The sequence below is a fragment of the Phascolarctos cinereus genome, unplaced genomic scaffold, assembly GCF_003287225.1.
Source record: "Phascolarctos cinereus isolate Bilbo 61053 unplaced genomic scaffold, phaCin_HiC Scaffold_9;HRSCAF=440, whole genome shotgun sequence".
In the NCBI taxonomy this organism is placed as follows: domain Eukaryota; kingdom Metazoa; phylum Chordata; class Mammalia; order Diprotodontia; family Phascolarctidae; genus Phascolarctos; species Phascolarctos cinereus.
This window is the reverse complement of record NW_027556402.1, coordinates 15704821-15727434: the sequence shown is the minus strand read 5'-3', so window position 1 is coordinate 15727434 and position 22614 is coordinate 15704821. Positions and strand designations below refer to the sequence as shown.

The following is a 22614-nucleotide window of genomic DNA, read 5'->3' as shown; positions in this document are numbered from 1 at the left end:
ACTGGCTGTGGGACCTTGGACCTGTCATTTAACTCCCAGCATCAGTTCTCTTGTTTGTAAAATAAGGGGGTTGGACAAGAAGATCTCTGAAGTCTCTTCTAAGCTATAAAATTCCACAGCTCTACAACTAGTAAAACAAACAAACAAAAAATGATAAGAAACTAGGACAGGGTAATAGTCTTGTTTTAAGGCACATGAGTATTACCATTGCAGATTTAATAATCCCTACCTCTGCTGGGTCCAGGGGCTGGGGAGCTGTACCCTCTTCTTCTCCACTAATGGGACCCTCTCAGATCTGTACCCAGGACTTGGTCAGTCCTGTGGAAGCCCACCTAAAAGATGGGCCAGGCTCTTTCTCTTGCACTCTTTGGCTCTTTATTCACTGACCCTGGACCTCTGGGAAAATACTTGTAGTTTAGGTTTTGCCTCATGTCTAGGGTGTCTGCAAAGGGGGAAGTGGTGTTAGAAAGGTACTCTATGTACAATGTAGATCAGGTGTAGGACAGCTATTTATTTCCTCTACATGTAAGAAACAATAAACAAAAAAGATTCACAAGAGCACAATGACGAGGGGAAGCTGGGTGGCACAGTGGAGTCAGGAGGACCTGAGTTCGAATGTGACCTCAGACAAGTAAATTACTAGCTGTGTGACTCAGAGCAAGTCACTTAACCCCAATTGCCTCACCAAAAAAAAAAGTACATTGACTGAAGAAATCATTGAATCATTAAAATGTGGTGCAGTTTGCAGGCTTGCTGAAGAGGCATTTTACATTTCATTGCTGTTCTTCAACCAAACTTCCCTCCAGGTCTGGTCTTTGGACAAAGCGGCCTAAACATTGAGCTCCTTCTTTAGTTGGTCGGCATCTCTGCTGCAGAACCTTTCTCTGCTATTAGTTCTTGTTGGCTAAGTGATCAACACGTCCTGACCCAGGCAAAAGTTCATTGCCCTTTCTTAGTTCCGTAATACAGAATGTCACAGTTGATTCTGTGCAATTAAAATGAGGAAAATTATGGGAGTCACTTTCAAAGCTTTCTCTCATTTACGGTATTTTCATCTGTTTGTTGGAGTCTGGCTTTGGATATGAGTCCTAAGTGACATGGAAAAAAGGAAAGCTAGAGAAAGAAAACCTGTTTAGTCCTGTAATTAATGCAGCTTTAGTATAAGGAAGTTGGACTATAATATTTCTAAAGTCCTTTCAAACTCTTTGTAGCTTGAGTCAACTTTGCATCTGCCTGATGAATTGTTAGAAACTTTCTGTACCACTTAGAATTAGAGGCTGAGGATTTTAGGTTTGCATGGCAAAACCCTTCCTACAGTGTGCCCAACCTGAGGTTGGCATTATCAGATAGGCCAACTCGCCTTTGAGAACAGAGTGCAGCCTTCTCATTTCTTTTCTTTTCTTTTTCTTTTTTTTTTTTTTTTGGCTAGGCAGTGGGGTTAAGTGACTTGCCCAGGGTCACACAGCTAGTAAGTGTTATGTGGGTGAGGCTGGATTTGAACTCAGGTCCTTCTGACTCCAGGGCCAGTGCTCTATCCACTGCGCCACCTAGCTGCCCCTAGCCGCCTCATTTCTTGATGGCATACCGAAGTAAAAGAAATGTGGAAAGTAGGATTGAATCTGTTTGGACGTAGCCAAATTAATCCCCCTTCATTGATGACACTCACTTAAATTATTTTTTCAAAGCAATGCACTGGAGTTGGTCTCCCTGAGTCTTCTGCCGTTTTGTTGTCCTGACTGTTCTTTGAGGTCCTGGTTCTCTCTTTGTCCCCTTTCCCTTCAGGCCCTTACTGTCTCTGTGATGGGTTTTGGTGAGAAATAGTGGCTAAAGACGGTCAAGGTTAGTGAATCTCCCTTACTTGGTGGTGAAGCCTTCTTCAAGCACTTCCTTCTTCTGTCCTCTGAGAAGTCCTTTAGAGAACAGATAAATATCTGGCATGCATCTGTGCATGTATATCTACATGCATGTATATCTATATGCATGTATGTTTGTATGCATGTATGCACACAGCAATTTGAGCAGGAGGGTAAGACATCAACAACTAAGAGGATTCTGGATGTTTCCCATCAGAAATGACACACAAGCTGAGCCTCTTAGGAAGCTAAGGCCTAGAAGACAAGAGACAAGTGTAAGGGGGTGATTGGGAGGTTCTTGATCAATTTACCTGATTAAAAAGATCTCTGTGCATCAGTTTCCTCATCTGTAAAATTGGACTTGGTGGCCTTGTAAGGTGCTTTCTAGCTCTGAATCTATGATTTTATAATCCGAATTAGATTTCAGGGCGTGGACCTTTGCCTGAAACAGAGGTTTTTAACCTGGGATCCATGAATATGTTTTTTTTAAAAAAAAATTAGATAAGTGTATTTCAACATAATTGTGATGCTATGTATTTTTTTAATCCTCTGTATTTTATGTTATACATTTAAACCATTATTCTGAGAAGGGGTCCATTGGTTTCATCAGACTGCCAGAGCAGCCTATGACACAGGAAAAGGTTATGGAGTTGTGCTCCCTGGCCATCTGAAGGGTTCCTCCTTCTCACAGAGGTGGGCACCCATGTGCGTGGCCTCCTCGCGTGGAGACCCCACAGCACCTGTCTTCTTGGTTCCTGTCATCTAAGACTCAGGGGTTTTCCTAGTCAACGAGCTAAAAAAGTACCCCTCACTGGGCCGTTATATACTGATCTGTTTTCATGTTGTATTCCCCCAGGAGAATGTAGGCCCTTGGAGGGCAGGCTCTGATTTTCATTTTGTGTCTGAGAGGCATCTGCTCAGGGCTCTATGCTGGGTAGGTGTTTAATAAATGCCTTTTTTCTGTGGCTGTGCCTTAGGGACAGATTACTTCCTCCTGGGCAGCAACAACCTACAATTCCAGTAATGCCACAAGATGTCTATGGCATGTTAGCCGTGGTCAGTCCAAGGACGGCCTTGCTTGTTGTTGGTAAGATTTCTAAGGAAAGAAAATGTTTCTATGCTTGAACATATGTGGGAACTCTTTATTCAAATAAATTTCTGATCTGCAGAAGAAACCATTGTCGCCCCACTGATCACAGCCTTAGTGATGGGAGAGGCACTGATAGAGGCAGCGGGCCTAGTGGATAGAGCAGAGAGGTGCCTTGGACATATAAGGGCTGCATGAACCTGGGGGAATTGCTTGTCGTCAGGCTCAAATGATGTTGAATTTAATTCAGTGAACATTTAAGTGTATCCTCTGTATGGAACACTACTTTTTTTTGGTCAGTCAGGAAGCAGATACTGAACCCACTCTGGGTCAGGTTCTCTACTAAGTTCTGGGGATACAAAGGAAGGCAACAACCAGACCAAAGCAAATCCTGCTCCCGGCTCTTAAGGAGCTCACGTTCTAACAGAGAAGAAACATTTAAACAACTATGCACACAGAAGATGCCTACGGAGGAGCTGGGAGGTAACTCGGAGGGAAGACGCTAGCATGAGAACACCAAGAAAGCCCTGCAGAAGGGGGATTTTAGATGTTTTTTATTTAAAAATTTATTCAATAAACAAGCATTTATTTTCTCTTCTTTCTACCTCCTCTCCCTGTCCCCTCCTCGGGGAAAAAACCCAAACCAAACTAAACCCTCATAATAGCTATGAACAGTCAAGAAAAACAAATCCCCACATTGGCCGTGCTGAAGAATATCTGTTTCATTCTACACCTTGAAGCCTTCCCTCTCTCAGTAGGTGGGCAGCATTCTTTGTCATCAGGTCCCTGGAGTCATGGTTATCTGTGCATGGCCCTTTTAAAGGGCCATGTTTGCTGAAGCCCATGGCCTTATTCTTGTTACTGAGTGGATGTGGCCTGGGGCCACACCGTCCTGTCAGAGGGCGGGTGATGGTAGTAGTAGTAGTAAACAGCTACTCTCAAAGACAGAGTTTTACACTGACAAGTTGTCTGACTGACAACTACATCATGGTGGGTATGTGGCCTCCTGATCCGATGCTGGTCTCCTGGCTTGAAATGCTGTAATTACAAGTCTTTGCACTGGATTTTGGCTCTGGAAGAAATCCTGAAACTCACCTTGCCTGCTCTTCTTGTCAATGCTTGCTTAGCGCCCATGATTCAGACCTTGTCTCCTTCTTAGAGATTTACTCAAATATTTCTTTACTAATTTTGTTTTTTGTTTTTTTTTTTTTTTGGCTAGGCAGTGGGGTTAAGTGACTTGCCCAGGGTCACACAGTTAGTAAGTGTTATGTGTCTGAGGCCGGATTTGAACTCAGGTCCTCCTGAATCCAGAGCCAGTGCTCTATCCACTGCGCCACCCAGCTGCCCTTCTTTACTAATTTTTTGGAGACCCTACAGAAGCAAAAGGTAATAATTAGATTGTAAGCTCCTCCAGAATAGAGACTGTCTTTTACCTTTCTTTGTAGCACATAGTAGGTGCTTAATTATTTATCAACTAAAAAGACATTGCAGACTAGAATGAGTCCTGTTGCTTTGAGATGTGATTAGCATTCTCAAAACCAACATTATTAACGAGTGCCTTTCCAACTTGGTACTTCCTTCTATGACTTTTTAGGTTATCTAGGGTATAGAACTGAAAGTGACCGTAGGGGCATACAATTGAAAACCCTCATTTTTTTCAGAGGAGGAAACTGAGTCCTTAGGAGATGAAATATTAAGAAGGAAAGCCTCAGACTGACATAATTCAGACACGTGATCCTCAGAGCCTGTAGCCAAAATCTCTTTGACCTAAGAAGGCAAGGTTCAGCCTCCTTCTCACCACCCTCACCCCCCAGACAAACAACTCTCTGTCATCACGCATATCCAATTAGTTGCCAAATCTTAACCATTGCTATCTCCAGAACATCTCTCCTGTCTGACCTGCTCTCTCTACTCAGGCAGCCATCACTTTTGGGATCTGTCACCTCTCATCTAAATCATTGCAATAACCACCTAACGCTTCTCCATGCCACAGGTCTCTCCCTACTTCCATCCGTCCCGCTGCTGCCAAGGGGATTTTCCTCAAGAATAAATCTGCTGAGGTCACTTCCTTAATGAACTTTAGTGGCTTCCTATTGGCTCTAGGATCCAATATTAATATGACCTGGCCCCATACCGTCTTTTCGGCTTCTCTGGACGTTACTCTCCCTCTCGCAGAATAATGGGTCCAAATTGGTTTTTCACCAGCCATCTCTGGTGCTTCACACCTACCTCAGAGAATCCTCTTTCTCCAAGAGGTAGCACAAGTGCCCACGAAGCCTTTGCTGATCCCCGCAGTTTCTAGTGCCCTTCCTTCCCAAACTTCCTGAATTTATTCTCTTTGTATTTATTCTACATACATAGGTACTTCTTGTTTTCCCCAACACAGTGTAAGTCCCTTGAGAGCAGGGATAGTTTCATTCTTTGTAGATGTAGCTGCAGGACTCAGTACAGTGCCTGACACATAGTTGCTCTTAATAAATGCTTGTTGATTGATTTCTGATTAATTGAAGTCTCCGCATTCACCTGAGCATAGCCGTGTGGAACCGCTCTCCTGGGTGCCAAACTCAGTGTAGAGAAGCACCAGCTCCTCACACATAACGAGGAGGATATGGAACATGAAGACCATCACAAGCGGAGGAGATTCCCTGGAGGCATCACCTTGGGGATGGATCAAATGGAAATTCCTCTATTTGACATTCGAAGTCCTTGCCGCGTGGCACCTGCCTGCCTTTCCAGGCCAACAATACGTTACTCTCCTTCATGCACTCTGGTCTGGTCTGGTTGGCTTTCTTGCCGTTCTTCACACATGACCTTTGTGTAGGCTGTTCCCCACTTCTGGAATGCAATCCCTCCAAGTCTCTACTTCCCATCATACTGAGTTTCCTTCAAAACTCATCTCCAGAATCACCTCCTAAACTAGGCTTTCCCTCTCCCATTCAGCCACTAGCGCCTCCTTGCTGCAAATGCTTTGTGTTTGTTTCATTCACATTTTTTATATACTTGCATGTGTGAATGTTGTCTTCCCTCTAGAACACAGTCTCCTTGAGGGCAGAGAAGACTTCATTTTTGTCACTGTATCCCCAAGGCCTGCCACTGTGCCTGGCACATAGCACCTAATAAAATGCTTGTTATTTGAATTATCAAGTTGAAAACCTATGTTTGTGGTATAGTATATTTACTTTGGTGTTCCAATCACTGATTGAGGCACTCTTAGGCCTGGAAAAGGTGGTGTTCAGGAGCTGACTGAGGCATTTCTGTGCTTCTGCCCTGTAGGCCTGTTTCCCTGTGTGTGTGATAAAATGCCCTTGAATTCAATGATGATAGCTGACACATACAGCCATTTATGTAAGATATATAAGTTTTCTCACACTTCTCTGAGCTAAGCAACGGCCATTATTCTCTCTTTATATATGAGGAAACGGAAGCTCACAGACATTAAATGACTTGCTCAGGGTCACACAGATAGTATCTGTCTGTGGCAGGATTTGACCCCAGTTTCTTTCTGACTACAACTCCAGCACTCTTTCCACCATGCTCCATTCTCTCTAAGAATTCTGTATGAGAATGATGTGATGTTTCAGGCAACAAGGTGGCACAGTGGATAGAGCTCCGGGCCCGGAATCAGGAAGACTCATTTTCCCAAGTTCAAACGCAGCCTCAGACACTTACTAGCTATGTGACCCTGGGAAAGTCACTTTACCCTGTTTGCCTCAGTTTCCTCATCTGTAAAGCGGGTTGGAGAAGGAAATGGCAAACCACTTCAGTCTCTTTGGCAACTTTAAATGGGGTCATGAAAATCTGGACGTGACTGAACAACATCCAAAGTTTATTTTTTTTTTTTTACATTTTACCTAATATCACATAGTTAACCATTACTTAATCAATACTTCAAGGCCCATGACCATGTTGATTTAGGTACTTCCTCCCCAACACAGGTGGTGCTCTCTTCATGGCTTAATAGAGTGTCTTTTGGATTGCTGTGCCTGAAAAAATGATCGTGTTGTAGATCCTTTCTGAACTTTGTCCCTCAAGCCAGCAGCACGTGGTTCCTGCTGCCCTCATTGCTTAGTAGCACCAGGCAGGTCATGGGCTTTGCTGACATGACTTTAGATGGCTCAGGGTTACTTCTGGGCTCCGCTGAGGAATCAGACGAGCTCTTCAGTGAAGGATTTTTTTCTCTTATAATCCACATAATAACCCACTTCCTTTCTCATATTTCTTGGTTCCTAAAGTAACAATATATATATAAGATTTTTAAAAACTTCTCCCCTTTTTTCTCAATTTTTTGGTCATTCTGTATTTGACAAACAGCATTAGACATGAACATTTTCATATACAGAGAAGACTGTTCTTCTCTTCCTCCAAATGCCTTTTGACATCTTGGCTTACCATTCTGAGTTCAGCCATCCTTTTCATTTGGGAGTCTTTCTCCTCTTGCTTCTCTTTTAGTCATATGTAATAGATGTATAAAAAATGATAGTCCCTCTTGGGACTGCTTGAGAGGTTACTTTTAGTGAAACATCAAACTTCTTTCCAAAGAAGCACTTGAGTTTCAGTTCAGTAGTCCAACCACACTTGCCCCTGTTTCTAGTTTGGGTTGTTATTTTAGGAAACCAGAAGCTCTATCATTTGCACATCCCTTATAGCCTTGACACCTTCAAATTGTCCTGTGATCTCCAGTCTTTCAAAAGACAGATAAGGCAAGATGAAGAAATTTTTGCTCCTCTGTGGGCTTCTGGCTGGGCTTTGTGGGGCTATTCTTGTGACAGGTAGGTGCTACTGGATGGTTTCCTTGGCCAGCAAATTAGCTGGCTCCATATTGCTAACATGCTTATACTTTTTATGCAATGGTTCTTATAACAGATATATGTATATATCTGTATCTATACTGATCTTATAGATTTTTATCTTGTGAAGGAGGTAGATTAGAGAGACAACTATAATTTCATGGATTTCATAGGATTTCTTTTTGGAAAGGACTTTGCATCTTACTCATCTGTAAATGAAAGCATTTAGACTTGATGGTCTGAATGCCCCTTTCAGCTTCAGATCCTATGACCTAGATATAACAAAATTTGACACTATTTAGCACAATCCTTTTATTATTTTAATTCAGAGGTTTTAAATAAAACATATAATATACCAATATAATAACAATATATTATATTGATATATTCATGTAATAATATATCATATGTTATATAATAGTATATAATATTACATTTATAACATGTAACAATATAATGTAATAATAATCTCATATATATATATGTAATTATGTTAATCTTCTTCATGTATTTGCTTGTCTAGGGCAATCTGGAAAATATGACTGTAGCCAGTCTTTGGTTCTAGGTAACTCTACAGGAATTCCTCTCCTTTAAAACTAAAGAAATCTCTATATGGTTTCTTAGAAGTAGATAATAACACATGTGGATTTTCTAAATAGATTTTCTGGAAAATTAAGACAATATTTATTTCTTATATGTGCAGATAGACTTAGTTACTTTTAAATTAATTTCCTTTTGTATTAGGTTGGGAGGTCCTTGAGAGTAGGAATTGTCTTTGACTTTTCTTTGTACTTAACACAATTCCTGGCCCATGGTAGGTGTTTAATAAATGTTCATAGACTGACTAATGTTGAATAGAGAATATGGGAGGGTTGTAGTATAAGTCAAGGGGAATAGGATAAAAAAAAGTAACAACCTGTGATGTATAGTATTAAATGATTTTTCCAACAATGGAAAAGAATTATATGAAATAGAAATAATATCACATATGATTAAATTCTTCCTAATACTAATCCTATTGATTTTATCTTGTGAAAGAAGTATAATTTCATGCATTTCATAAGGTTTCTAGTTGGACAGGACCCTGGCGATCATTGCTTTTTACTCATCTATAAATGAAAGCAGTTAGACCTGATGATCTAGAAGGTTCCCTTCAGCCTCAGATCTTATGACCTGGTTTTCACAAAATTGGACACTCTTTAGCAAAATCTTTTATTGTTATAAACCAGAGGTTTGAAATAAAAATTCCAAGTACAGAAATGTTGGTGGTAAGATTATCTCCTGGCTAGTGTCTAAATAGAGAATAGCTTTTATATTTTAAGCAAGTTCATTGAAGTTAGGCTCATATATCTGTTGCTAACTGTGATTATTTGTTTGAATTGAGATCTCTTTGATTCGTGACAACAATTATTGCCAGTACTTGAATTTCACAATTTTGGTGAATTGGAGTTCTCTTAAATTTCTTGCCAGTGATGCAGAGGCTCAATTAGTGTCTTCAGATGACATTTGCCTTCAAGAGTCTCACTTGAGCTAACATGATTATCCTTGTTATAATGGAACAACAAATAGCATTTTCTAATTAATGAACTTTAAAAAAGTTATTAGATAAACAAATAGGTTTCAGAAAAATATTTAGGAGGAAAAAAGCAGAGAGTAAGGGAAATGACATTGTTTTTAGATAGTTTAGGAAAATCAAGGGTTGGGACCTATGATTTTATCTATGTGGGGAACTCCTAGTGTGGAAAACTCCCTCTGCTGATGTGAAGCGTCAGTTTGTCTTGTCTGGGGCCCTAAGTGGTTAAATTACTAGCCCAGGACCACAAAGCCAGAATGTGTAGAGGGGGCAGACGTCAAACTCAAGTCTTCCTGACTTCAAGACTTCTACTTTAACCATCATGTCAACTTGCTCTTTCTGGGTCCTTCATTTTTTATATCATTATTCTGAATTGGTTTCATAAAATTTCTTCTCTTGAAGTCAAGAAGATCTGAGTTCGAGTTCTTCCTCAGATACTTCCTAGCTGTATAATCTTGGGCAAATCACTCACTCCCTCTCAGCCTTGGTTTCCTCATCTGTAAAATGGGAAGAATAACCAAGATTGTTGAGTGGATCAAACAAGATAATACATGTGAGATGCTTTGAATGTCTTAAATAGCTATATGAATTTGAGGCATTATTATTATTTTAATTATGCTACATAGCCTTTTGCCAGAAGATTTAATGTTTTAAATAATGACATAATAACACAAATACTTAAAACATTTAGGCATTAAAGAACTAAATAAATGTAAATAATAATTGTTTTTTAATATCACTGTCGATGTTTCCAATGAACATTATCATAAAAAATGATTCACCAACAGACAAAATCCTTTCCTCCTCCCTGTCTTATGTTTCTTCCCCTTTCTTCCTCTTCTCTGAGCCTTTTCAGACAGGGCTATAGCCTCAGTGTCTTACACAGGGGTAGGTGTTTATTTTTACTCTTTCATCATTACTTCTAAAATTTACATGCTTAACCTTTTATCTTATTAGTAGTAGGGTAGGAGGATTTTTTTCACCATTAGAATATATATGTGTGTATATATATATATATATATATATATACATATAATAACTTAATGGTCTTCTTCCAAATGTACTTAGCTTATTAGTTACTGCCAGGAAATAGCATACTCACATGGTATGACAATGCTTGTTACAGTATAACAGAATAATTTCATGCATATTTAAAAGGGGATGATAAGCTATCTATTACATACTTTTCCTAAAGCCACTCTGTCCTAGGATTTCAGATTAATAAAATAGCTAAAATATGAATATACAAAATTTCCAAATAATCTACCAAATTCTTCTAGTCTCTAAATTATTCCTTGGTGCTACTTTTAGGAGTCACAAGGACTCTTTTAGGCCACAAGAATCCATTGAGAATAGAACTTTTATTTTTTTAGAACAGAGCTTTAGTGGTCTAAGGACCTAATGTGCGCCCCAATGTAGACCTATTCAATAATTAAAAAAAAACTTCTGTGATTTCATAGATGTAGGTAACTCTCCCACCGACTCATATTCAAACCTTTCTGCGGCTTAGCAATTAGGCTTTATGACTAAAAAAACCCTCACAGCTTTCTGTTGATTCATCAGTCAATCAACAAGTAGTTATTAAGCAGTCACCGCGTGCCAAGCACTGTGCTAAGCTTTAGTGATTAAAGAAATACAAAAATAGTCCCTGCTCTCAAGATGCTTATATTCTAATAGGGATTGTTCAGTCGTGTCCAACTCTTCATGACCCCATTTGGGGGTTTCTTGGCAGAGATACTGGAGTGGTTTGCCATTTCCTTCTCCAGCTCATTTTACAGATGAGGAAACTAAGGCAAATAGGATGAAGTGACTTGCTCAGGATCTCACAGCTAGTAAGTGCGAGATTGGAACTCAAGAAATTAAGACTCCAGGCCAATGCTCTATCCACTGTATCACCTAGCTGCCCCTCTAATGGGAGAGGTAATATGTGTCTACATAAATGCATACATACAGAATGAGAGACAGATTGATTTAACTAATCTGGTCACACACACACTGTTGCCAGATCTATATCTGAAGCCTTTCCTGCTTAGTAGGACTTTTCAGAGCCTGGGCTTTGCTGTCCTAGTCTTTAAGAACTATTCCCATACCACAGTAGGACAGGACAGGAGGTGGAGAAAACCAAGCAAAGCTTCTGAATATTTTAATTAATATATTAACCCATTGAACCAAATGAGCAAATAGTTACTAATGCATGCCCAAGTAACAGTGTTCATGTAACATAGCAGCTACACTCAGGACGCGCTCTTCCATCCTTTTCTCCCCTGACATATTGGATCCCTTTAGGATTGTAAAGGATAGCGTAAAGGGGTATTCGGGGTGTGATTTTCTAGAACTATACATGACTCATAAGCTCCAACCATTTTGGTTCCCCCATCGATTATAAATTTATGTCAATTAGCTAGCCAGTTAATTAGTATTTGGAAATGGGTTTTACTAAGTGGTATAGTAAGAACTAAATAATTCATTAGACTGATTTTTCCCTCCACAGTAAACTTGCAGTTTGGGCATCATGTAAACGTAGCCTTAATGTTTTATTAAAGACCGACTGTCAAGGGAAGACATGAGTTGATGGAGATATTAAAATAAGTGAAGAAATGTAATGTAATAATTGATGATATAGGAGGATGGATTGAAAGAACTAAACATTTTTAGCTTGAAGAAAAGAAGACTCGGGGGGAATTCCTCAAGGAATTTAGAGTCTGGTTGGGGAGACAAAACTAATGCATCGGAAGCAACTGGAAGGCAATTTAGATACTCACTTGTGAGGTAATGACACAGGAGTTTACAGGAGGGAGAGTAGTGTGGCCTGGGGCAGGGAGGTAGTTTAATGGAGAAAGTGGGACTTCAGAGAATGGCGAGGATTTGGATGGAGGAGGGCTTCCAGATGCATGGACAGACAGATGATGGAGATAAGCGCAGCATGTGGGGAGGACTAGCAAGGCCAGCTTCACTGGAGCAGAGGATTTATGGTGGAGAATAGTGAGAGAAAAGCTTGGAAAGGTAGAGTGGGTTTTTTTTTTTTAGGCAATTGGGGTTAAGTGACTTGCCCAGGGTCCCACAGCTAGTGAGTGTCAAGTGTTTGGTCTGATGCCAGATTTGAAATCATATCCTCCTGACTTCAGGGCTGGTGCTTTATCCACTGCGCCACCAAGCTGCCCCGGTTTTTGTTGATCTAGTGGGAAAAGCACTGGTTATCCAGCATTGACCCCCAAGCCTTGCTTTTTTGACCAACTTAAAGCTGCTATTGACAAACAGGTGCTTGTGTGGCAGTGAGCTGATGGGATTCTCTTTGCCTTGGTTTACCTGGACCAAACCTAGGAGGATACTTCTGATTCTTAGTATTGTAGAGGACTCAGTTGCTTTTCTCCAAAACAATTCCTGGCATGCCCTTCCTACTCACCCCTTACTCTCCAAAAAAAAAAAAAATCACCCTTGGTTTTCCTACTCAGAAATATTTTATTTCATATTTAGCTTTCCTAGACTGAAGGAAAAAATAGAGGGAGAACGCCCAAACTGACCAGGAGTAATTTCATTCTTTATCTTAGAATAGCTAGCATCTAGCACAGTGCCTGCCACAAAGCAGGGACTCAATAAATGCTTGTTAATTGACTGTTTAACCTTCCCTTTGCAGGAAATCTAAGTCAACTCAACAGCAAACGTCACGAGATTTGCTTCTTTTTCTCTTTGTTTTTCCTTCTTCGATTTTATATTTTTAGCTCATCATGAACATGGACATCAAAGGACACTTGTCGACAACAAGTGTCAGTGTGTCCGAGTCACTTCAAGACTGGTTCCTTCTGAAGACAATCCGGATGAGAAGGTGGTGGAGAGAAACATTCGTCTCATGTATGTAATTTCCCACATCTTAAATGAGATAATGGTAAATCAACCAATCATTATGTATAATTAATATATAATATAAATAATTAAATGACAGCAATGACTGCCAAGGGCTTAGTGCAGCGCCTGCCGCGCTGTAGTGGCCGTGTAAAAATCAGTGATTATTATTCTTATTACCTTCATGTCCTACTTTCTGGCAAGGGGCGAGGGTGCTGTGATATAAGAGGGTCAGGGGGTCAGGGGTGAAAGCGCGCCATGCTGGGTGGAGTACTGGCCTTGGAATAAATAAATCCAAGCTTAAATCTCCATTCTGGTGCTTACTAAGTTCATATGCATAGTTTTTAATTGACAGTGTAGAACTAAGGACTGGAAATTGTTATTGTTTAGTTGTATCTGACTCTTTGTGACCCCATTTGGGGTTTTCTTGGTAGAATTACTGGAGGGGTTTGCCATTTCCTTCTCCAGTTTATTTTACAGATGAGGAAACTGAGGTAAACAGGGTGAAGTGACTTGCCCAGGGTTGCACAGCTAGGTGTCTGAGGCTGGATTTGAACTCAAGAAGATGGGCCTGGTGCTCCATCTTCTGTGGCACCTAATAGGGTTAATCATCTAGGACAGGAGTTTACCAAATTTTTTTAATCCCCATGTCCCCTGTCTTTCACCAAAGCTCCCCATCCTCTCTATACAATATCAATGAAAAGAAATTCTAGCATTTACCATGCCTATGCACAGAAAAATAAAATAGATAATTTTAGTAGGTTGTGGAGTTATTTATCAAATGTTCCCTGTTTCCACTGATTAGGTTTTTGTATTGTCGCTGGTAGGGGACCCCTGATTTGGGACTGAGCCTAAGAACAGAAGTTTTAGCCCAGAAGATTCATTATGCTCCTGTTTGCATAGTATCCCCTAAAATTAGAATGTCTTGTGTCTGTGATAGGTCAGTCCTGGAGAAAATAGAACAGAAAGCCACTGTATTAATAATTTGAAAGCCCTTTGGGCTCATTGCCAAATAACAGTGGGAAAGGTATTTTCTCCCAGCATAGCTCACAGTCTGGTAGGCAACTGAAAGTTCTGATCTGGTCCAGTCAATCCATCTGTTCTGCCCATACAAGGCTGATTCAACCTGAACTAGAGTTTTCAGTGGTTTGTGTGCAATGCCAGCTGAAACTTTAGATGGATGCTTCATGACAGAGAGAGAGAGACAGAGAGAGAGAAACAGAGAAAGAGAGAGAGACAGACAGAGACAGAGACAGAAATACAGACACGGAGAGAGACAGAGAGAGAAACAGAGAGAGGAGAGATATTTTGGTATTTTGGTTCTTCTGGCTTTTAATTTTGAGAGAAAAGATATATAATACCAACCTTCCTTTAGGTATTGAAGAGAAAAAGACGGGGAAGCAGCTGACATGAATAAGAGTACTAACAATTTTTTGAGCATAATGATTTTTGCTAACTAGACTGTAAACACTGTGAGGACAGGGAATATCTGAATATGGATTTGCTGAATTAATTTGTTGTTGATTCCTAGCCAGGCACATCCTGCCATAGATACTTCCATGGGGAAGGCAGTAGTTTTTCCTCCAGAAATGCAGGTCTTATCTTACTCCAAATGTGGCATTTGTTCTGTTGCACTATAGATAGTAGGTCACACACTCAAATTTGACATACTATCATACTTTGTCATGGTGACTTTGCATCTACATGATGTTTAATACATGTCTTAATTTGTGCAATGATCATTTCTGGAAAATAGCATTTGTCAAAATCAGATTTCTCTATCTTGATGCTTTCTCATGTTGTGATCACTTATTTTTTGAGATTTAAAAATACTGATTTAATTTTTTATTTTCCCCCAGTTATGTGTAAAAACAATTTTTAACTTTTGTTTTAAAAAAGTTGAGTTCCGAATTCTCTCCTCTCTCCCCCTCCCCCCCTTACTGAGAATATAAGCAATTTGATATAGGTTTTATGTATATATATGTATATATATATATATATATATATATATACACATATATGTATGTATACATAGTCAAGCAAAACATATTTCCACACTAGTCATGTTGTGAAAGAAAATAAAGACCCCCCAAAAAAACCCCAAGAAAAGTAAAGTTAAAAAAATATGCTTTGATCTGCATCCAGACTACTTTCTCTGGAGGTGAATATCATTTTTCACCATAAGTCCTTTGGAATTGTCTTGGATTGCTGAGAATAGCTAAGTCATTCACAGTTGATCATTATATAATATTGCTGTTACTGTGTACAGTGTTCTCCTGGTTCTGCTATTTTACTTTGCATCAGTTCATCTAAGTGTTTCCAGGCCTTTCTGAGAGCATCCTACTCATTAATTCCTGTAGCACAATAGTATTCCATCATAGTCATATACCACAATTTGTTCAGCCATTACCCAATTGATGGGCATCACCTCAGTTTCCAATTCTTTGCCACCACTGAAAGAGCTGCTATAAATATTTTTGTGTGTATAGGTCCTTTTCCTTTTTATTTTTTGTCTCTTTGGGATGCAGACCTTGTAGTGGTATAGCTGGGTCGAAGAATATGCATGGTTTTATAGCCCTTTGGACATAGTTTCAAATTGCTCTTCAGAGTGGTTGAATCAGTTCACAGTTCCATCAACAATGCATTAATGTCTTAATTCTCCACATCCTCTCCAATATTTGTCATTTTCCTTTTGTCATATTAGCTAATCTGATAGGTGTGGGATGGTATCTCAGAGTTGTTTTAATTTGAATTTCCCTAATCAATAGTGATTTAGAGCATTTTTTCATATGATTATTAGATAGTTTTGATTACTTTGTCTGAAAACTGCTTGTTCATATCATTTGATGATTTATCAATTGGGGGATGCCTCATTTTTTAAAATAGATTTGACTCAGTTCTCTATATATTTGATAAATGAGGCCTTTATCAGAGAAACTTGCTATAATTTTTTCATAGTTATGATTAGTAGCTTGTATTTCCCTCTGTCCCATTCCCCCCTTTTTATACTACTCTCTCCTTTCACCCTGTCCATCCTTAAAAATATTTTTCTTCTGACTACTGCTTTCCCCAATTTGCTGTCCTTTCTATCAGTCAGCCACCCCCAAACCTTCTCTTATTCCCATCCTCTTCTACTTTCCTGTAGAGTAAGAGAGATTTCTACACTCAACTGAATGTTTATGTTATTCCCTCTTTGAGCCAAGTTCACTCACTCTCCCTACCTCCCCTATTTTCTCCTCCATTGTAAGTTATTTTGTACCTCTTTAATGTGAGATAATTTACTCCATTCCACTCTCCCTTTCCCTTTCTCCCATGCATTATTCTTTCTCATCCTTTAATGTTATTTTTTCGAATAATCATCCCATCATATTCAACTCACACTTGTGCCCTTTGTCTATGTGTACTCTTTCTAAGTGCCCTAATAATGAGAAAGTTTTCGGAGTTACATGTATCATCTTCCCATGTAGGGATGTAAACATTTTAACCTTATTAAATCCCTTATGATTTCTCTTTCCTCTTTACCTTTTTATGCTTCTCCTGAGTCTTATATTTGACTGTCAATTTTTTTATTCAGCTCTGGTTTTTTCATCAGGAATGGTTGAAAGTTTTCTATTTCATTGAATATCCATTCCCCCCGTTCCCCGCCCCGAAAGATTATACTCAGTTTTGCTTGATTCTTTGTTGTAATCCTAGCTCCTTTGCCCTTTCGAATATCATATTCTAAGCCTTCTGATCCTTTAATGTAGAAGCTGCCAAATCTTTATGTTATCCTGACTATGGCTTCATGATATTTGAATTACTACTTTCTGGCTGCTTGCAATATTTTTTCCTTGACCTTGGGGCTCTGGAATTTGGCTGTAATATTCTTGAGAGTTTTCATTTTGGTATGTCTTTCAGGAGGTGATTGGTGGATTCTTTCAATTTCTATTTTACCCTCTGGTTCTAGAATCTCAGGGCAGTTTTCCTTGATAATCTCTTGAAAGATGATATCTGGGCTTTTTTTTTTTATCATGGCTTTCAGGTAGTCCAATACTTCTTAAATGATCTCTCTTGGATCTATTTTCCAGGTTAGTTTTTCCAATAAGATATTTCACATTTTCTTCTATTTTTAAATTTTTTTTGTTTTATTTTATTGCTTCTTGATGTCTTATGGAGTCAATAGCTTCCACTTGCCCAATTCTAATTTTTAAGGAATTATTATATTTTTTCAGCTGCAAAAGGATTTTTAAAATTTTAAAAATTAATTTATTTTGAATTATCAACAATAACTTCCATATGCTTTTGAGTTTTAAATTTTTCTCCCCCTCTCTCTCCACCTCCCTCCTCAAGACAGCGCACAATCTGATATAGGCTATACATATACATTCTTATTAAACATATTTTCACATTAGTAATGTTGTAAGTAAGAATTAGAGCCAATGGGAGGAACCACCAGAAAGAGGAAACAAAACACAACAGAAGAAAAAAAAAGAGCAAATAGTATGTTTCCATCTGCATTCAAACTCCATAGTTCTTTCTTCTTTGTGGGTAGCATTTAAGGAATTATTTTCTTCAGTGAGCTTTTGAACATCCTTTTACATTTGGCCAGTTCTATTTTTTTGGCCAGTTCTGCTTTTTAAGGAGTTCTTTTCTTCAGTGAATTTTTGCATTTTTTTTTTCCATTTAACCAATTCTTTTTTTGAAGGCATTCTTCTCTTCATTGAATTTTTGTACCTCTTTTACCATTTGGCCTATTCTGTTTTTTTAAGGTGTTATTTTCTTATTTTTTTGTGCTTCCTTAACCAAACTGTTGACTCTTTTTTCATTATTTTCCTGCATCACTGTCATTTCTTTTCCTGATTTTTCCTCTACCTCCCTTATTTTATTTTTAAATTCCTTTTTGAGCTCTTCCAGGAATTCTTTCTGGGCGTGAGACCCATTCCCACTTTGAGGCTTTGGTAGCAGTTTTTGACTTTGTTGTTTTCTTCTGACTTTGTCTTTTGATCTTCCCTGTCACCAGGGTAACTTTCTATGGTCAGGATCTTTTTTGTTATTTGCTCATTTTTCCTGCCTATTTCTTGACTTTTATCTTTATATTAAAGTTATATTAAAGTCAGGCTCTGCTCCTAGGGTAGAGGGGGCACCGTCCCAAGCTTCAGGTTTTTTGTGCAGCTAGTTCTGGGGGTCTGTAAACTTTCAGTTCTTCCACGGTGGTATGACCTAAGGAGAGGGGTGTTTACTCCTCTCCTGGCCTGTGCTCTGGTCTGTGAGTGACCACAAGCTCTCTTCTCTGCCCTGGACCTGGGAGGAGGGTCCTTGCTCTCCTGGGGCCATAAGCTCTGGTGTGCTAGTGCTCCTCCTTGCCTGGGGACTGTGACCCAGGACTGTGACCTGGACCCGAGTGGGCAATGTAACAGAATCCTGCACCCAGTGCGAGCAAAGGGACCCCTATAATCTCCAGACCAGTTGCCTGGCCCCTTTACTGTTTGTGGGTTGAGAATTCTGGAAGCAGCTACCTCTGATTCAGTCACTCCCAAAGCCTTCTGCTGGTTTGGTGGGTCACAGCCTGTGCTCTACTTTTATCCTGGGGTGATCGATCTTTTCTGCTGGCCTTCTAAGTTGTGTTGGGCTAGAAACTTGCTTTACCCCATCCTTTTGTGGGTTTTGCCACTCCAGAATTTGTTTGAGATAGTATTTAAAGTTGTTTGGAGAGGGAATTTGGGAGAGCTCAGGTGAGGCCTGCTTTTTCTCCACCATTTTGGCTCTATATTGTGATCGCTTTTAAGGCCTTTCTAACAGAGGTACAAATGTGGCATTTGAATAAGACATAGAGGATAATACAGTATAAATGTCAAGTAAAGCTATTTTGTTGGTGGATCAGGAAAGTATGTCATTTATTATGTGAGCTCATTCACATGACTCCAGTTATCACCATTTTAGATTATCGTATAGGGTGCTAATAGGCATCTAGGTGCTGAGCAAAAGACACATATTTTTCCAATAAAAGTGACTTTGGACAATTTCCCTCCTTCTTCTTCAGTGTCCCTCTGAAGAACAGAGAGAACATTTCTGATCCCAATTCTCCTGTGAGGACCACCTTCGTGTACCAGCTGTCTCAACTGTAAGAACTTGTCCTTTATTTTAATTTAGAAGTTGAAGTTGATGAAAAAGAAAGATTAGAAAAATTTCAAAAATCATAACAAGGTTTTAGAAAAAATGTTGACATACAGGTAATGCAAACACAATAGACCCTCTCCTTGACTTGGTGTGATATACTCATGTGTCTTTGTCCCAGAGAAAAATACCACATTAAGTAAATCCTTGTGGCTCCCTCACTGCAGAGGAGAGAGCTGCTGTCAGTGAAGAAAGAGCAAATATGAATATCTGAAAATTTTGACTTTTAACACTAAATGTAGTCATATTTGTGTGGTTTGTTTTTAAAGTGCATAACCCACTGTACATGGTGGTGCATATCTGTAATCCTGGTTACTTACTGGGAGGCTGAAGCTGGTGGATCATTTGAGCTTGAGAGTTCTGAGCTGCATTAGGGCTGAAACCAATCAAATGTCCACACTAAGTCAAGCACCCACATGGTGAACCCTCATGAGCCTGAAGCCACCAGGCTGCCTAAAGAGGGGTCAACTGGGCCCAGTCAAAAATGGAGCAGGTTAAAGCTCCCATGAAGATCAGGACTGGGAACATACCTGTGCATGGCTGCTGTACTTTCAACATTGGAGAGATAGGGAGACCAAGAAAAAGTATATACATACATACATATATATATATATATATGTATATGAACCTCACATAACCCAAGATATTTAATAGCCAGTATCATTTTATTTGACTTTGAGTTTCTCTGATTGTGTTTGAGAGTAACTGGAAATGACTCATTCAAACTGTACCAGAACTAGTCAATTCATTTAATTTAGTGGGGGAAAAAATAAATCAAGGTAGTTACTTGGTATCTTGTAGACAAAGGAAACAGATTATTGAATTATTATTTTCCATTTGGTTGTTTTGGTATTGTGAAGACAGATATAGATGAAACAGTGATGCGAAATAAATGCCTAGCACAGGGACTGGCATGTGGCTGGTGCTTAATAAATGCTTGTTGCTTAATTAAAGAAATCCTACATTGGTCGCATTTTATCATGATGCTTCAGAAAGCTGGAAGTTGGCCTTCTGCTTATCACAGGTTTCTGCTCAGAGTTGCAGGATACGGTGGAACTTGGATGGGAACGTGCGATTAGGGACAGCTACAAATGACCATTTACCCTCCACTGGGATGAGACATCACTCAGTGGCCGGTGTTTAATGCATATATTTACTTTTCAGCTGTGGAAAGCATGACCCCGTCGAACTGGAGCTGGACAATGAGGTTGTTGCTGCCACCCAGGGCAATCAGTATGGCGAAGACAGTGAAACCTGTTACACTTATGACAGAAACAAATGTTACACGTCTACTGCCTCTCTTTATTTGGGAGGGGAGACCAGAATGGTGACAACAGCATTGACCCCCGAGTCCTGCTATTCTGACTAATGTAAAGGCTCCACTGACCGAAATATCTCCCTGCCTGGCATAGAGCTCTTTGCTTCCATCTTGCTTCCATTTTTATGATCCACAAGCATATGGCCACAAATATCTGTTTCTAGAATGTTCCACATACCCTTTTTTCTTGTCCCATTGCAATGATGTAATCCTTGGGAAGGAATTCTCCAGTGACATGTCTGTAGGGGAGATCTCAACTTCCCTCTAGGCCTACGTTCATTAAACTCAAATTTTCCCTGTGCCCACTGCTTATCCTAGTCCCTAGAAATATGGGGAATGAGTTTCCTCAAATTTGTGAGTCACGCAGATAAGAGTAGAGCTGATGGCATCATCTCCAAGAATGACAAATTAGAAGGTACAGGAAAACACTGATTCTCTCTCTCTCTCTCTCTCTCTCTCCTCTCTCTCTCTCTCTCTCTCTCTCTCTCTCTCTCTCTCTCTCCCTCCTCCTCCTTTGCTTTGCACATGCCAATTTATTTTGCCAAAAAGAATGCATCTCTGTGCTATTGAGGAAATACATATGCAAATATAATTGCAGCTGATGCTGTTATTAGCAATATACTAATTGGTAGATATTGATACATTTAAAAGTATTTATAGATGTGAACACAATATCAAACAAGAACTGCAATGTCACATGGAACAGCTATGGACATATTTTCCCCCAAAACAAAGTGATTGGCAGTTATGTTGTGTAAATAATCAGTTTGAAAAATGATTCATTTCAGGATTAGTAATTCAGGTCACCAAGCCCCATTTCTTATTCTAATTTTCTTTCTGTATAAAAGCAAAAATTCTAATTTAATGAAAAAATGAATTAATATTAGAACACTGAAGTCCCTGCATTGCCATCTGTTATGGCAAATATCTTGTATCTTGCTTTCATGCAGGCACTGCCCTGGATAATGCAGAATTGTCTTCTTCTTCTTCTTCTTCTTCTTCTTCTTCTTCTCTTCTTCTTCTTCTTCTTCTTCTTCATCGTTGTCATCAAAAATGTTTGAAGGATCCTCAAGTTATTTGAAAAATTCTGCTCTGGAATAATCCATGTTGTGACTAATTAATCTTTAAGCAATATGTATTACTAGAAATGCATCCTCTAGCATTGCTTTAACAATTAAATCATTTCAGAAGCATCTGCCTGTGTGAAGCTTGTCTTTTAAGGAAGAACAAATGAAGCTTCTTCTTTAATCTCTACCATATAGTACCCAGCTGTGTTGCTCAGCTTTTCCTTGAAGACCTACAATGAAGAGAAACTTACCCCCCTACTGAAGTAGCTTTCTGCACTTGTGGACGGCTGTACTTGTGAGGAAGATTTTCCTGACATTGAGCCCAAATTGGAAGTTTTGTAATTTCTACAAAAAAGCAGGAAGAAAAATGTAGGCAGCTGGTGGTACCATGGATAGCGCTTGGGACTAGAGTCAGGAAGACACTTGAGTTCAAGTCTGATCTCAGACACTTACTGTGTGACCCTGGGCAAATCACTCAACCTCTGTTTGATTCAGTTAACTCAGTTGTTACTGGAGATAATGACAGCACCTACCTCCCAGCATTGTTGTGAGGGTCAAATGAGATGCTTGTAACAAAGCGCTTAGCATTTGATAAATGCTTATTCCCTTCCCCTTTCTTTCTCCTCCTTGTTTTCTCCTTCTGAGGCCAAAGAGAACTAATCTATTTCCCTCCTCTCCATGACAGCTCTACCAAGAATAAATGAGCATACACTTTATTACAATACCTAGACACATCAGTAGGGTTTTGCCCATGGCAAAATGTTGCATCTCTTCTCTTATTTGTATGTTGTCTTTTTTTTTTTTTATCATGGGTGCCTGGTACATAGTAGAAACTTAATAAATTCTTGTTTATTGATTGATTGATGCCCCTGATTCAATTAGAGGCTTGTAAAAAGTCGTGTGTGACCTCATACTTGGAAAACTGTTACTCAGTAA

General features: G+C 39.4%; 1 protein-coding gene across 1 annotated transcript; it reads left to right on the top strand.

Moving 5' to 3' along the window:
• The first annotated feature begins 7573 nt into the window (after positions 1-7573).
• Positions 7574-21804, top strand: JCHAIN (joining chain of multimeric IgA and IgM). The gene is made up of 4 exons (XM_020988524.2): positions 7574-7709; positions 13020-13149; positions 19160-19240; positions 20458-21804. Exons 1-4 carry the CDS (start codon positions 7646-7648, stop codon positions 20660-20662), a joined length of 480 nt encoding a protein of 159 aa, XP_020844183.1. The 5' UTR covers positions 7574-7645; the 3' UTR covers positions 20663-21804.
• The last annotated feature ends 810 nt before the right edge of the window (positions 21805-22614 follow it).